Source organism: Hypanus sabinus, chromosome 11, assembly GCF_030144855.1.
Source record: "Hypanus sabinus isolate sHypSab1 chromosome 11, sHypSab1.hap1, whole genome shotgun sequence".
Taxonomy (NCBI): Eukaryota; Metazoa; Chordata; class Chondrichthyes; order Myliobatiformes; family Dasyatidae; genus Hypanus; species Hypanus sabinus.
Genome location: NC_082716.1, coordinates 63,254,494 through 63,272,032, shown reverse-complemented (window position 1 = coordinate 63,272,032; position 17,539 = coordinate 63,254,494). Strand labels below are relative to the sequence as shown.

Genomic DNA, 17,539 nt, shown 5'->3' with positions numbered 1-17,539 from the left:
GGTGTTGTAATTCCATGGATCTTTCATATTAATCACAGGAAATGCTAATTTAAATTAGCCCACGCATACATCAAGTCTGCACCTTGATCATAATCCCTCAAACCTTCTTGCTCCAAAAGCTCAGTTCACCTGATTTTTAGCTGCATTAATGCCGAAAGCTAAGCTTAGCCTACATCACCTCATAACTAAATTCCTCCAGCAGTGAAAGCATCATCAAATATGCTCCGCACCCTGTGGCTTAGCAAGTCCTTCCTGTAACAAGGGTTAATTTATAGTATTCACCTCCTCTACAAAACATACTCATGTTTTCTGCTCTCAGATTTTATCCTTCCTTTCCTCAAATGAAAAAACCATCTTTGATTTTTTTTTTCTTGCCAATATTTTTACATGCACTATTTGCCTTCCAAATAACCTTTAGATCATTCCTATACCTTTTGTTTCTACAAGCTTTGTGAAATAGCTAACACTTGTTGGGTCCAAGGGAAAGGGTAATATTCAAGTGACCAGTCATTTTCATAATGGAAACAAGCCCAAAACACACAGTCTCAATTATCAAATGCCTCAATGCACTTTGAGCAATTTACCCAAACTTACTGAGAATGACACAAGAAACATTTGACACATTGTTCTTCTGGAAACCACCATGGACCAATTTCTGTGCAAACTATTCCAGTTACCTTATTTCTCTGCACCGCTACAATCTATTCCCATTCTCACATGCACATCAACTTACTTTTATTCTTGTCCTATACCGGGGAAAATTTTCAGCACCATTCAATCTACTACAACTTGGATGTGGACAAAACAGTGTTATACAGAGAAATATGCAATTTCAGATAGAACTTGCAGATCCTTGGAACATTAACTGCAATGCAATTGTGCCACTTTTTAGTTTCTACTTCCAGTTCATTTTGCTTGCTTATTCCAATTGTTCACACATACCACTTTTTCATCTTTGTCCTTTTGCATAATGCCAAACAGAATTTTAAATAATCACCACTACCCCTGTCCAACTTCATCCTGAAGTGCTTGTTGTCTCCTGATTTAAACATCTGAAGTTCATTTTACATGTTCTACTTTTGTTTCAATTAACTCTCTCTGCCTATTTTGCTTGTTGAGCACTGTAGACTTTAAGCCAACATGCTTCTGGACTGACATACAAGCATTTTCTAACTCTTCACTGGCCTAATAAGCTCCAGCTAATTCAAACTCTCACACTTTACCCTCCAATAAATACTTTAAAGAACCTTGCTTCCCTGGATTTCCTTAATAACTGATTTTAAGCTGCTGGGTGCATCACAAAGTTGAAAATAATTTTTCTTCATTGCTTTTAAGTATCCAGGTGACATTTTTCTATCAGTTCACAACACAAGTAACTGATTTTCTTTCAATGTTTTTCAGAAACAAGAACATATGCCCCATTCCTTCCTGTGACACTGTCTATGAATAACACAAAAAGTGCACAAAATCGCACTCTGTGAATTTCTCAGCATGCCACGCAAATTAAATAACATTTGGTAATCTCTCCTTACCCTGTATTGGTATTGTCACTCCAGTCATCTGTGTAAGCAGTGTACGGTACATGTCCCGCTGCCGAACAATTGATTCCACTAATTGCATCTGATGACTTCTGGCTTCACGAAGGCGCTCAAGTTCATTCAGAGCCTCTGCAAGATTCAGCTGAAGTTCGGAAATTCTGCAGTTCAAAGAGATTATTAATTCTACCTATTGTATTATTTCTTAGAAAGACAACTTCAATGGGTAACATTTAGAGTCTAACCGAATTAAATGATTTGTTTAACTGTTAGACAAAACACTACCTCCAATAAGGGAGCAGCAGGGATATGCACAAACGTAACCCAGAGACATGAGACAGCAGAGAACTGGTCTTTAACAGAGAGACAATGAGGTTTTGAGAGTAAGAGGGACTGATGTTGATAAATCTAAATCCAATCTGTTACGATGCAATTAGTGCAAATATATTAGCAGAGTATGCTGCCAGGAAGTACCCAAGGTTAAGATAAAGGTACAGTGTGAAGTTACAGCAAAGCCATAAAGGGACTTAGTGGATTATGAAATTGATACATTAATTCATAGGAAATAAAAATTAATTTGGGAAAGAAATCATGTATGTTACTATGTTGCATTATTAGACATAGTGGTAGCAATGCAATCCGAACAAAATAGATTCCAATGCAAAAATGGTAAACAAATTTCATATTAAAACAAGCAGTCATCTCTCGCACATTGAGCAGATGCTAATTATCCTACTAGGTGGTGCCAACATTGTACTTCATTTCAACTCCAGCTACTATTGCTTCTACATCTCATTTCTCCATTTCCCTCTCTGTGTTCTCATTCATCTTTCAACTAGATCCAAAGATTCGAAGATTCTAAGTGAATTTATCATCAGCAAATGTACAAATTATAAAACCTGGAGATTTGTTTAACAGGTAGTCGCGAAGCATGGCATCTGAAAGAACCCAACCTAAAGAAAATATGACTAACCCCCAGTGCCCAGATTTTAAAAAAATTCATGCAACTAGAAATGAACAGCAGCAGCAATCCAAACTAAATTGAGCTCTTAGGTCCAAACCACTGGAGCAGCTCGGAGCAGGCCTAAAGCCTCAGCATTCAGTTCACATATTTGACGCATCCACTCCAGAGATTTGATAAACAAGCCTTCACCACCAACTCTCTGCTTGCACCTATACCACGTGCATCATTCAGGTTCACTTGGACTCCACACTGTTTATTTTGTTTTCCCATAACACTCAAGATGCTCTTCATCAACTACAGCTCAACATTTAATACTATCATCCCCACAAAACTAATAAGCTTCAAGACCATGGCCTCAATACTTCCTTGAGCAAATGGATCAACGATTTCCTCACTTGTAGGCCCCAGATAGTTCAGATTGGCAACAACATCTCCTCTGCAACAGCACATGTGCACAAGGCTATGTGCTCTACTCACTTTATACTTAAGACAGTTCCAATGCCATATTTAGCTTGCTAACAACACCAGTTATTGGCCAAATCAAAGGTGGTGACAGATCAGCACATAGGAAGAAGATTGAAAATCTGGCTGAGTGAAACCACAACAAGCTTTCACTCAATGTCAGCAAGACCAACGAGATGATTACTGACTTCATGAGGAAGAAACCAAATGTCCATGAACCAACTGATCAGAGGATCAGGCAATCAGAGGTGGAGAGGATCAGCAGCTTTACATTCCTGGGCGTTATAAATTCAGAGGACCTGTCCTGGGTCCACCACGTAGGTGCATTATGAATAAGTACATCTACTTTGTTAGAAGTTTACGAAGTTTGGCATGTCATCTAAAACTCTGACAAACTTCGACAGTGTGTGGTTGAGAGCATCTTAACTGGTCGCATCAGAGCCTGGTATGGAAACACCAATGTCCTTGTATGGAAAGGCCTACAAATAGTACTGGAGACAGCCAAGTGGTTCATGATTAAAGCCTTCCCCACCATTGAGCACATCTACACAGAGCACTACAGCAGGAAAGCAGCGCTCACATCAAGGACTCCAGCCACCTAGATAATGCTGTCTTCTCACTGCTGCCATCAGGATGGAGGAACAGAAGCCTTAGCACCCACACCAGCAAGTCCAGAACAGTTATTATCCCTCAACCATCAGGCTCTTGAACCAGAGGGGATAACTTCACTCAACCCCTCACTGAAATTTTCCCAGAACCCATACATTCATTTTCAAGGACTCGCCATCTCATGCTCTCAATTTTTTTTTATTATTACTTCATTTTCCTCTTTGATTATATTGTGTTTCTTGTACAATCTCAGGTTTGTATATGGTGATATATACGTACTTTGATAATAAATTTACTTTGATCTGCTCCAAGCTCTGACAAAAGATATTGATTTGTAACATTTTTTCCTGCAGTCCAATGCAGCTTAGCATAACTATTTCCAGTATATTCTTGCTTTTATGCTAGATGCCAGTAGAAACATTTGAAAAGCTAAAGCCATCTTTCAGAATATGTCCAAAGCACCAATTAAATATAGAAGAAATTCTTCTCTGTGCGGAAGGCAGAGGTAGAACTGATATGAACACAGACACAGTAGTGTAAGGAAAGCCACTTTTCAACTGGTTTGAGGTGTTTACAGATTAACAACCAACAAGTCATCAGCAACTAAAGCACTTACTGCGAAGAAGTTTGTTCCTTCTCTTCCTTTTCTTGTTTTTCAGCAAGTTCACGAACAGTCACCAACAGTTGTTGATTCTGTTGTTGCAGTTCCTCAACACTACGATAGGTCACCAGGTGCTGAGAAATTACTTCAGAGGAACTGCTTATGTCGGCCGAACTAACTTCATCTTCACGTAAAATATGATTTCCTCGTGCATCTTCCAGTTCCATCAAAAGAATTCTATTCTGAATCACAAGTACAAACACATCCATGTCAGATGAGAAGCAATGGCACATGGATATAACTGCTCCATTAGATCAACAATGAATAATTCTAAGTAAATTAAATTTTCAAACATACAAAAGCTCATCTAATGTACAGCAATAGGCCATTCAGCAAATGAGAGAAAGCATATTGCCTCCCTAACAACACTATAGGGGTACCTACATTTCAGGGACTTCAGCAGTTCAAGAAGGCAGCTCATCACCACCTTCTCAAGGGCAACTAGGGATGGGCAGTAAATGCTGACTTAGCTGGTGACACCCGCATCCCATAAATGAATAAAAAGAATTTAGAGATGTAGACACCAGGGCGCCTCTGTTTTGACTTACTGGCATGAGAATAAAATGTAATGTACATTATGCTAAACACTAACCTGCTGTGAAAGATCTGACACTTGCATTTTGTATCTCTGGTTCTCTCTACTAAGCAATGACGCTTGCTTATTCGCTTCATCGGTACATTTTTGTAAACGTCGAATTTCCTACAGAAGTAGATTTTATCAATGTAATTCCCATTAATTCAATTCTTTTACAACATAAATTAGCTTACATAGCATTTTTTGAGAAATGTTTAAACAAAGACAATTTTTCCCCAAGAATTGCTTTTAAAATATGGATCAATAATTATCTATTGTGATTAAGTTTCACAAAACTATTTTGTACACCAGATTATGCAAAATACACAGACGATATTCATTATTGTAAAAGAAACAGCTAATCACCAGATTGCTACCAATTGTGCCTTTGTACAGTCTTACAGAACCACAGTTGTACAGTGGAGAAATGTGTTCTTCAGGCCATCACATACATGCCAACATTCTTGCCCTTCTACAGCAATCCCATTTGCTTGCACCAGCTTTATTTTTCTATTTATATTTTCAAACTGCAGTTATTTGTGGTCAGAAAATGTTTTCAAACCAAGTAACAGTTAAGGAAGTACAGAACAAAAGTTACCTTCATGGCATCTTCTAATTTAGCTGAAAGATTTGCTACAGCTTTTTGCACGCGTTCATATTCTTCACGCTGACGCTTCAGAAGTGGAGCTTTCATCTCTACCTCTTTTACAATTTCATCCAAATATTTATTAACTCTCTTATTTTCCTGTTTTGCCAATAGCAACTGATCTTGAGCTTCAACATACCCATTATATAACTGTGGAGACATTAAGCAAGCAATTTATTTCTTCCAAATTACACTTGTACATTCTTATTCCAAAGAACACCCAAGTGTTCAGGAGAAACTCTACCCAGTTTCATTATCACTGCTCTTATGTCACAAATCCTGTGCTTTAAGTAAAATTCTGCTATTTTGATTAGAGGTTTTGAAAAGCTGCTTTATCGCAAAACAAAGGTTAGTCGGCTGGTGGCAGAGTGAGATCAGCGCCGGACTCGAGAATGGAGGTTCCCGAGTTCGATCCAGTGACAGACCGCTCCCAAGCGTGCTCTCCATTCGTGCCAGGTTGGTGTCGAACTCTCAACTTGACCGTTTAAAAAAAAACTGCCACCTCCAGTTTAAATTCCCACGCGGAATATTGTGGAATACCCCAACCGAAACCCAAAGGTGAGTTTTGATTGGTCTTGAGCCAATAAGTTTCCAGTTTATTTCTGCTAGAGAAAACTGTAAAGGTGCAAGGAGAAGTTCAGTGGCTGACAGTGAAAATTTGAATCCTAGAAAGTGTAACTGCAAACAATATGCATGACACTCTATATATAAAGTATGTTATAATTTATCTATGAGATTCTGAAAAATGCTGATTGAAACCCAGCAAAAAAACTCAATTATTACCCCCCCCCCCCCCATGGTAGAATTCTCCAAGATAAACTGAAATGAACATTAGCAATTAGCACCAGTCTTTTACCTCTGTGAGCTTCATTCCAGGCTTTACGATCTTAGCAACAGCTGCTGCAGTGGGTGACATGGCTGCAAGCTCCTCTTCTGATAAAGTGGCAGCTCCTATCATACAAAATACACAAGTTGGTACAAAACAAAACATATTTACTGCTACTGAATATATTTTTGTATCTACTCAGGTACCTTTAAGCTTTGTAGTTGAAAGCAGATGGTTAGCATTTTCCAGTTCCTTTTCCAGTTTGATAATCTTTTCATTTAGTTCAGCAACTGCTTTGGTTTTGGAAGTCTCTGTCTCAATCAGACGATCTTCAGTTACTTTATGAGCTAAAACAAATATCAGGCAAGTTAATGTTACAAGGAACTTAAACCAAAAGCATCTACACCGAAAGCAACTTGAACCAAAACAAATAGACTAACGTTTGAAATAAACATACCTTCATTTGCCTGTTTTAGTAGACTATGAAGTTCCTCGACAGCTCTGGTAAGTTCAGTTGCTTTAGTTTCAGTATCATCAGCTGCACCCTGCAAAGGTTGAAGGCTTGGTATTTACTACACAACATTCACTGGTGGTTTATCTTAAAATCCAATTACTGGAGGCCAAATGGACATGCTTATAAGAGAGGTAGATCCATTAATATTACTAAAAAATACAAAATTGTCAAGTCATATTGATATGGATCTTGCAGGTATTTAAAAAGATTAGCAAAAACATGGAACTGCCAAGTGACAAAAAAATCCTAAACATGGCAGATGACACAAAAAAGTGATGTAAAATACAAGCAAGAATGTTGTAATAGCATCAAAACAGCACATTAAAATTGATGAATCAAACAGGCTTGTGCTAATAGAGAAATATGAAGTTAGACATGGCAATGATAGAAATCTATACAGGCAATAGCCAAGTTCATTATTCAGGTTATACAAATTCTATGAAATCACCCAACATTGCACAAAAATTTGAGTTAGGATTAAAACAAATTCTCACAGAATTCATGTGAGGAAAATAATTAATAGCCATAAAAAGTGAAAAAAATGATATATTTTGTCCCTTTTTACTTTTTGTCACTCATACAGTGGAGAATTAAGATCTGGATATGATGTGCCCTGTTCAGTCAAAGAACATGCGAATAGATGTCTCGGACTGCAGCAATGCACAATACCTGTGAGTCATTTTCTATGACACACTGTTTTGAAGGAGCCTCAGTAGCCACATCCAGCTCTTGGACCTACTCCTTTACATAATCCCTCAAGCTACTCTATGACAACTGAGGAATCTCATTTTAAACCATTACCATGTTGAACATCTACACAACCCTTCTCCCATGAACCCCTTTCCATGAATCCTGCTTCCTAAACCCACTCCTAGTCCATATAACATACATGCACACAAATACACGAAGAGCAGGTTACTATATATATATATATATAATGTCCCAACATTAAAATCTGTTTAAAATCTAAGACAATTTCAAGATCAGAATCAGGTTTATTATCACCTGGATGTGTCATGAAATTTAAAGGGCAAACACGAGGAAATCTGCAGATGCTGGAAATTCAAACAACACACAAAATGCTGGTGGAACACAGCAGGCCAGGCAGCATAAGGAGAAGTACTGTCAACGTTTCAGGCCGAGACCCTTCCTGACAAAGTCAGTCCTGATGAAGGGTCTCAGCCTGAAACTTTGATAGTGCTTCTCCTCATAGATGCTGCCTGGCCTGCTGTGTTCCACCAGCATTTTGTGTGTGTTGTATCATGAAATCTGTTGTTTTGCAGCAGCAGTACATTGCAAAACATAATTTAAAAAACTATAAATTACAATAAGAAATATATATAAAAATTAAATTAGGTTAAAAAGAGAGCAAACAAAAGAAAAAAAATAAAAGCAGCCTACATGAATTCAATGTCCATTCAGAAAGATATGTGATGGCAGAGAAGAGGCTGTTCCTGAAAAGCTGAGTTTGTGTCTTCAGGCTCCTGTATCTCCTCCATGATGGTATCAATGAGAAGTGGGCATGTTCTAGGTAATTGGGTCCTCAATGATGTACGATGCCTTTTTGAGGGACCACCTTTTGAAGATGCACTTGATGCTGGGGAGGCTAGTTCCCATGATGGAGGTGGCTGAGCTTACAACTTTCTGCAGCTTTTTCCCGTGCAGTGGGCCCTCCATAACAGAGATGCAACCAATTTGAATGCTCTCTACAGTACATACCAAAGTCTCCTCAAACTCCTGTTGAAATATAGCCACTGTTGTGCCTAATTGCATCAATACATACAGCCTAGGATAGATCTTCAGGCATGTATCTTACCTCAAAACTAGTTTTCTCCCTTGTAGCTGTGACTGTCGCCTTGCATAAATTAATGTGGGATATTAATGGCTCCCCTGCCAAACTTCCATTAACAACGTTTCAGGATCCTATCACTTTTGCATTTGTATGGAGTCCTAAACCACCTCATCTACTTTTGGCATGTGGGAGGCGAGGGATTGTCATGGATAGAAACAGCCCTTGAAAAAATTACCAGTATTTCTCTGGAAATTGCAAGTGCTCTATGCAAATAAGTAACATTTAAGAGAGAAAAACAAGATTATACCTTGTACAAGTTTGACAACTTCACGTGCGCATTCAATTCATTTCGAAACCTCTCTTCCATAGTTGCTGACTGTTCCTTGGACTGATCAGAAAACAGAAACAGATGTAAGCTTCGCATAACCATCAACAGCTGTAAACATGAATTTCCAATGAAAGTATAATTTATTACTCGGTACTTGATTCATTATTTCCTCTATATAGAAAAGTTCACAGATTTGATTTCAGAAAATACCAGATACTGAATGGCTTGATTTTTAAAACTTGTTGCTAAATTCTACCCCAACTATTGCAGTGGATTATTGGTGTAGCTTGGCACACTGGAAAGCTAACAGAGAAAAATAAATTTGAAAGATGAACAATGACAGAAACTATTTTAATGTGCATCATAATTGAACTGAGGAAACATGTTCCAATTTTTGAATATTATTTTTTGCTCATTCAATTACCATTAACAAAGACTAACCTCCTTCAATTTATTCATTAAATCCTCAACCTGCTCCTCAAGGTTTTGCTTAGCTGCTTTCAACGTATGAATTTGCTCTTCTAGGCTGCAAATCTGTAAAAGGTAACAGTTAAAAATCAACAACCAGGTTAGTCAATGCCAGAGAATCAATTCTGAATGCTTTTAGAGGTTTCAACAGGTGACAGTAAGAAGAAAAATATTAAGTGGCAGACTCCCTTCAAGTCCACACGGTACGTTAAAACCTAGTAATTGTGCTGAGTTTGAGTTTTGTAGATTATTTGAATTTCTAGCTTTCAAATTAAAGAAATCCTTCCATCAAGTTCAGATACAAAATGCAGTAAAATGGACTGTTTTACATTTGTTCTTTCTTTTTAAAATTGTATTTGTTTTTCTTCTGAATGGTATTATATGCCTGTGATGCTGCTTCAATTAAGCTTGATTACACATGCATATACATGCACCATATGATAATAAACTCTGTCTTGAACCTTTGGGTTGCTGAGAAAGATAGAAATGTTATTGTTTGTATTCACTAAGCAAAAAGGACAGATTACCTCGTCTTTTTTGTTCTCCAGATTGCATCGGAGCTCGAGAATTTCATTGCTTTTTTCTCGACGAAGTCCTACAAGTTCATCCGTCTTCGTTTTTATTTCTGTATTCAACCAACTGTTCTGATTCATTAATAATTCTTTTTCTTGTTCGAGACGCTTTTCACGATACTGAAAAAAAATTGGTTTACCAATCACAATCATTCCCATTGAAGGTAAGCCCACTGGACAGAGTGCTCCAGGATTTAGACCGAACGATGATGAAATGGCAATATAAATTCTAGCCTTGAGGTAGAACTTGCATGCACTTGCTACTTATTCTCCTTCAAAGTAGAGGTCACACGCTTGGAAGGAGTAGTTGGATTATTCTGCAGAACATTTAGGGTAGTGGATAGGTCATCAGTTCAGCAATCTTTGTCCCAGATGGCAGAGTTACTGGAGAACTAATGCAGTATTTGATCCAGTCAAGTGTTTTCCATTACACTTGGAGCCACTGTATTTAACATGACTGATCCAAAAGGAAGAAACAGGCCCTCAGCATTGACTCATTAATCCCTTTCGAAATCTATTTTTACACTGTGATTATTTGTACCTATTTCTCCAGTAAATGACACCAATCCTATTTAATCTTCTCAAAGCATCATATCATTCCAGGATAGGATATTGTTACAATCTTTCCTCACCGCTCACATACAAGGTGAACCCCAGACACCACTTTGAAATTTTCCAAACCATTTTTGTATGTACATGATATGCAACTAGTGACTGTATACAAAGTAAACAGTTTTCACATAACTTTGATAATGACTCCATACATGCATTGGTCTAAAAGTTTCTTTTTACACAGCTGCATCTTGCCAAATCACCACCAATCATGGCAATGGAAGCCAGCTGTTTATTAACATCAATTACGTTTGGAGCATTTAAACAATTTAATTTGTTTATTAATGTGTGTCAATGCTTTTGAAATATATTTATATTTGGAGCATGTTAAGTACAAAAAGATCTGCAGTAGCACGTTTTAGTTATTACCCACAAAGTTCATGCCCCTATTCCTCACGAATAATAACTAAGTGTGTTCAAGAGTATCAAAAACAATGCTTACTTGTTATGATTAAAATAACTTTCAAGGTTCATACATTTTGGATGTTTAACTCAAATAACATAAAAGCACACTGAATCAAATCTAATTCAGCGCAATGTGTGGATCTTAATCTTAATAAGAAAATCCAATGTTTTGTCAGGGAGCATCATCTCAAAGGCTGTCACCACAAGGTCCAACCATTCCTCTTTTCATTTGTATCTTAGGTATCAGCTTGGTCATCTTGCATTCAACAACATTGAAATTATTATAAGTACAGGGGTGGGGGGGGAGATACAAATATTTAAAAGCATGGCAATTTGAAATAACCGTAATAGTCTATGCTTGGACTATATTCCTAAATTATTAAACAATTAAGATGCTAACTTAAACCCACTCATTTGGTATATTTTACATGAAGAAATTCTGCAAGAGGAAAACCTGTGTTTCGGAATAGCAAAGTCAGACTCCAGACCTTAACCCAATTGAGATGCTGTTACATGACCTGAAGTGAGTTGTTCATGCAAGGTACCCCAGAAATATTGACGAACTGAAACGGTTTTGAATGGAAGAATGGTATAAAATTCTTCCCCACCATTGTGCAAGTCTGATCTCAGCTATAGGAAATATTTCGTGGTGGTTATTGCTGCTAAAGGAGGTTCTACTAGTTATTAAATTCAAGGGTTCACATACTTTTTCCAGCCTGGACTGTGAATGATTAAACAATGTGTTCAATAAACACAGGGGAAGTACAATTGTTTGTGTGCTATTGGTTTAGGCAGATTGTGTTTATCTATTCTAGTAACTTAGATGAAGATTAGACATTTTATGAGTAACTAATGCAGAAAACCAGGTAATTGCAAAAGGTTCACAAACATTTTCTTACAACCGTATATCTGGAGTTACACTACAATCAGCATCATGACATCATCTATGACACAATAAATTGTCATAATGTTTAATTATTAGATAAGTTTTACCAAAAGGGCTTAAATCAGCAATATTTTATCCAACGCCATTGAAAAACTCACCTTAACAGAAACTTCTGATACCTGAAGCTCATCAAGTTTTAACTGAAGGTCTATTTTTGCTGAATTTGTTTCCACAAGTTTATCATTTAGACGTTTTAAATCCGCTGTAATAAGACAAAATGTTTCAATTCAATAAGCAGCTTTGTTGCAAAGTGTACTCATGACTAAGATCAACAATCAATCCACTATCAAAGATAGTGGATTCAACATATCTGAGCCAAGATTTCCCCTTCTTTCGCCACTCCCCTTCTTAAAGAGTAGAGTGACACCAGCAATTTTCCAGATGGCTGGAGTGAGTTCTGACTCTAGTAATTCTTGAGAGACTACTACTAATATCTCCACAATCGCTTCAGCTATCCGTTTCAGAACTCTAGGGTGCAATCCATTGGACATATTCACCTACAGAATTTTCAGCTTCCCAAGCAGCTTATCTTTAGTATTAGTATATAGTCATTTCTGAGTCCCTGACACTAGAATTTCTGGCATAATGCTGGCGTCTTTCACATTGAAACATGATTTTCCAGCAGTACAATGTCCACTCTTACCTCTGTTTTATTCTTCATACATCTGAAATAACCCTTGATACCCTTTTCAATAACAGTAGCTAGCTTTTTTATTTTATTCTTCCTCCCCTCTTTGCCATCTGTTGGTATTTAAAAGCTTGCCACTTTTTGCAATATTGCATGCCCTCTCTTTTGTTTTCATGCTGTCCTTTAACATCATCCTTTACTAAACTTCATGTGTGTGTGTTTTTTTTAAAGGTAGTCAACTAGAAAACAAACCAGGAAGCAATCTATGCCAAGCTAGTTGATTGAAAGGGTAGAAAGAAATTAAATATGCACACTTCAACTGTTTGCATAATTTGTGTCTTTCCTTCTCTTGCACATCAGATGTTGGTCATTTATTTTTTTTCTTTAATTGGGTTCTTTTGGGTTTCTTGCTTTATAGCTACCAGTAAACAAATCTCAAGATTGTATAATTTATAGTCTTTTTTAATAAATGCACTTTGAACTTGAACATTGTTCAATAATAAATGCCAGATGTTATGATACAAATCAAGAGATGGCAGTCGAAGTATTGCATTGTTTATGGCTCTTAGAACTACATAAAATATTTTAAGAAAATTATTTTCATAGATGGGAAGCGGAGTTACAGTATCTTAAAGAAGAAAGCTATGGAATGACAATATGTTAAAGGAAAGTACACCTTCCCATTGCAAGGTGTCACCAATGACATTTCCTAAACTTGCTGATCATACAATGCAATTTTTTCTCATCATTTTCACTTTTGCTCATCACAATCAAAATTCACAGCTATGCATCCAGTCTTCATGTTAAAGAGAGTTACATTAAGTGCTAAGAACAAATGTTAAAATTATACATTTTTTTTAATCCAATTTCTGTTCTTTAACCAATCAACTTGACTTCAGGAAGCAGGCAGCACACATTCTCTTCTTTTCCCCTCATCTTTCCTGTTCTTCTATTCCCCACTCTAGCCTCTTAGCCTACTCAACTACCCCACCACCTCCCTCTGGTGCCCCTCCTCCTTCCCTTTCTCCCATGATCCACTCTTCTCTCCTATCAGAATCCTTCTCCTCCAGCCCGTTGCCTTTTATTCCCCCCCCCCCAATCTATCACCTCCCAACTTCATCTCCCCTCTTCACCCACCTGGCATCACCTATTTCCTGGTGAGTTCCACTAGCATTCTGTGTGTTGTTCAAAATATCAGTGAACCTTTCTTTTGTCTACATAGCTAGACAGGAAATCTTAACCTTAACCAAATTTCCACCACAAAACATCTTTCCCATCCAACAGAAACGCACACAACTTCATCAGGACTGGAAAGGAAGGGGAAGAAGTCAGATGAAGAAGGTGGGAGGAGGGGAGGAAGAAGCACAAGGTGATAGGTGAACCCGGGAGAAGGGGGGGGGGGGAGAATTGGCAAAGAGCTGGGAAGTAGACTGGTGAAAAGATAAAGGACTGGAGGAAGGGGAAATCTGATAGGAGAGGATAGAAGACCATGGAAGAAAGTGAAGGGGGAGAAGCACCAAAGGCCTCATCACAGCAGTAGAGGTGGCCATGGACTGACATATTTGTACGGGAATGTAAAGTAGAATTAAAATGGGTGGCCACAGGGAAGTCCCACTCTTTGTAGCAGATGGAGCAAAAGTGCCTAATGAAGTGGTCTCCCAACCTATGTCAGGTCTCACCGATATCCAGGAAGTCACACTGAGACCACTGGATACAATAGATGACCCCAACAGACTTATATATACCCCACCCCTTATATTTGTTTTATTAATCATTCTACTTTTTGACATAATGTTGCCAAGAGGGTAACATATTTTACACATGACCATTTTTCCTCAGTGCTCATTTACACATTCATTGCCTCACATTACATAATACAAAATCTGAAACAAACTGATCTAATACTATAAACACGAGAAATTCTGCTGGAAATGTTGTGCTCCAATAAATAGTCCCAAATATAATTAATGAACTTAAGTGTCTCATCAATCTCATCTACCTTCTCTTGCAAGCAGACTAACCTAACCATGCCACAACAACCTCTTTATTTTCTTATTAGTAATCTACAAATTTTATTGGGAGAAGATGTGTGCAATCACTCCAAATAGTGATGCTTGTTGTCTCTTTCTATCTCTGTCCAAACTAAAACTAATCTTGTTCAGATGCAAGATCATTCTTCTCAACTGCTTATATCATATGCATTTACCAGAGTCACTATTCCCAACTCCAATTCAGTTTTCTGTCTTTCACAAGAGCTTTCAAGAAGAACAGGTACATATGCAGGCGAGATGTAAAGTTAACTGATAAATGACTGTGCACATCATATGTATTAGAATTCTTTTGAAAACTCAGAATTAAACTAGCTATATCTTTCAGAAAGATAGTGTGCTTAAATACAAAGTCAAGCTAAAATCCAATTGAAGGTACTCATCATACCATTCAGATGTTCCACTTCTTGGGATCTACGTTCAAGTGTTCTTACTAGCTCTCGTTTTTCATTATCCAATTCATCTTTTGCACGAGAAAGCTGGCCCTGTTTCAAAATGAAATAACATTTAAATACACCAGTTATTTACATTTTCAATTCAAAAACTGGTTCAAGCCACTCCATCCTCGATTCCACAATTGGTCACTGCGGTCCATGTGACTTTTCTCGATCAAAAGGAACCTCGTCAAATGCTATAATTCAATTTAACAACATCAACCACTCAATTACCTGCAAACATCTGTCACTTCCTCAAAAAAAATGAGACATGACCCACCCCCACACAAAACCAACTGATCTTCCCTAACAAGTCCATGCTTTGTCAAATGCAAGTAACTCTTCACTAACAACTCCCACTATCTTCCCTATCAGTAATGCAAGGTTCACTGACCTATAATTTTCTATATTATCTTTTCTGTCCTTCTTAAGCAAAGGAACAAACCCAAGATCTTGACCATGGCTAAAAAGTATACAAAAAAATTCTGTTTTGGCCCTTGCAATTTCCTTTTCTGCCACCTACAGTATCCTGGGAAAGATCCCTCCAGGCCCTGAATGCTTTTCCATCTTAATGATTTTTAAAGCCACCCAACACTTTCTTAACCTTAATAATAAAATGCCGTAGAATATCAATATAACATTCCGTGATCTCACTATTACACAAGTATTTTCTACTTAATGATTATCAATGCAAAGTATCCATTAAGGACCTAACCCACTTCCTCTGGCTCCACACACTAATTCCCTCCTTTGTCCTTGAGTGAATCTCATCTACATTCTTGCTAATACATATAAAATGCCTTGTGATTCTCTTCACTACTTTCCAGATGTTTCATTGCCCCAATAACACTCCTAATTCTTTGTTTAATATTTTTCCTGATTCTTTTACCATCCTCAAAGGCACTATCTCATTCCAAATTCCTAAACTTTGCACATGGCTCCTTATCATTGTTAAACTAAATTCGTCAGGGATAAATAAAACATTGTAATTCCAAATACATACCTCTGTATTCATCAGTTTTTCCTTAGAAGATTCTAGGTCCTTATTTTTGTTCTTAGTTTCTTTTAATTCGTCACCTATAAGCAACAAATACCATAAAGCACAAAGTTAATTGATCCATTGCACATTGTAATAATTCATTATCAAAAATGTTGGATATTAAATACCATTCCACAATGCAGAAAATTAAATAACTTTTAAATGTAGAACCCAGTCACAAATGTGCAACAGTTCTCCTGCAAGTGTAACTCAGGATATCAAGATGGACCCATCTGACAATACCCAGTATCACGTGCAAATTTAGAAATCAAGATACCTTTAAAAAAAAGTACAGCAGTACTTACTAAGTGTAGATAGTTCCTCACGCAATTTCTGACATTCTTGAGTCTCTGATACTAACTTTTCCTGTGTCTGGGTTAGGCGTTTCTCCACATCAAAATACTGCTGCTCTGGAATATTTTAAAAAAGCTTTCAGTCTGAACTCGTGACAGTTGTTATACCAAGACAATTAAGTTTTTAATCTACTTTACTCAGGCAGTTTTAACAACGATGCAAAACTTACTGTGTATGCAACATACTTATTATCTAACTACCAGTTCTCTATTAAAAGTTATCAAAGTTAATGAAAGTTGATAAAATTATATCAATACATCAAAAAATTTGTGTCCACAAATCTCAAATTCTCAAATGATGTGTAAAACCAAATAGGAGTACATAGCTCAGATTAGAAGAAATCTAATTAAATCTATTAAGCAGGAACAGAAATGTTAAAATTTTTTTAGCCCAAACAGAAAGACAATTTCAGCACAATTTCATGAAATTATGGTAATGGTTAAGACAAGGAAGTAAACATGATTTGTAACAATTCTATCATTTTTAATATCACACCACCTTGAGAATCACTAGCCAGGGCAGTATTTATCATGTAAATTCAATAACCAATAATGTACTGAGAAGACTTTGAGAATTTCATATGTGGGTTGATAAAACCACCAGCCCACTTTAATACAGTTGAGTGAGGTCAACAATGTTGGGCAAAAAAATATTAATTATACAAGACCATATATAATACTATAATAAACCACCATTTTTTCAACAAATGTTTAGTAGTGATTAGCAAATGATTCACCAAATTCATCACCCATTAATAAACAAAGACAAATAATAAAATCAGAAGCAATTCACTTGCCCTCCTCATATGGAACAGAAGCTTCCTGTAATTTGCAATTTTAGGATTATTTACATTAACGTACACCCTCCATTGCCTACAGAAAATCACAAAATTCTAAACAGGCTAATAACAACTATACACACAAAAAAAGTGTATCTAGTGGCAGATAATTTACGAACGAAATCCTACAATCACCTTTGAGAGCAATATTTTGAAAATGTGGATGGGAGCTATTGATCGATAGATTAAAGATGGTCTTGCATTGGAAAGGATCCTGCTGTTAAAACACGAGACATGGAATCAGCGATACAGGCATGAGCATGTAGAAATGTTGATGTCAAATG

General features: G+C 37.0%; 1 protein-coding gene across 5 annotated transcripts in view; it reads right to left on the bottom strand.

Annotated features, from left to right (window-relative positions):
• The window catches only part of tprb (translocated promoter region b, nuclear basket protein), an 88,905-nt gene that overhangs the window by 53,226 nt on the left and 18,140 nt on the right, over positions 1-17,539 (bottom strand). For 4 of the 5 annotated variants that reach the window (XM_059984497.1, XM_059984499.1, XM_059984498.1 and 1 more), the window contains exons 2-15: positions 16,369-16,473; positions 16,028-16,101; positions 14,979-15,075; positions 12,013-12,116; positions 9,907-10,071; positions 9,353-9,445; positions 8,891-8,971; positions 6,735-6,822; positions 6,484-6,624; positions 6,308-6,402; positions 5,404-5,601; positions 4,824-4,931; positions 4,187-4,413; positions 1,533-1,696 (exon numbers count right to left, since the gene is read on the bottom strand). In XM_059984497.1, coding sequence (XP_059840480.1) covers positions 1,533-1,696; positions 4,187-4,413; positions 4,824-4,931; positions 5,404-5,601; positions 6,308-6,402; positions 6,484-6,624; positions 6,735-6,822; positions 8,891-8,971; positions 9,353-9,445; positions 9,907-10,071; positions 12,013-12,116; positions 14,979-15,075; positions 16,028-16,101; positions 16,369-16,473 — 1,740 coding nt within the window. The remainder of the gene's footprint in view (positions 1-1,532; positions 1,697-4,186; positions 4,414-4,823; positions 4,932-5,403; positions 5,602-6,307; positions 6,403-6,483; positions 6,625-6,734; positions 6,823-8,890; positions 8,972-9,352; positions 9,446-9,906; positions 10,072-12,012; positions 12,117-14,978; positions 15,076-16,027; positions 16,102-16,368; positions 16,474-17,539) is intronic. The other variant, XM_059984500.1, reaches the window with a different exon arrangement.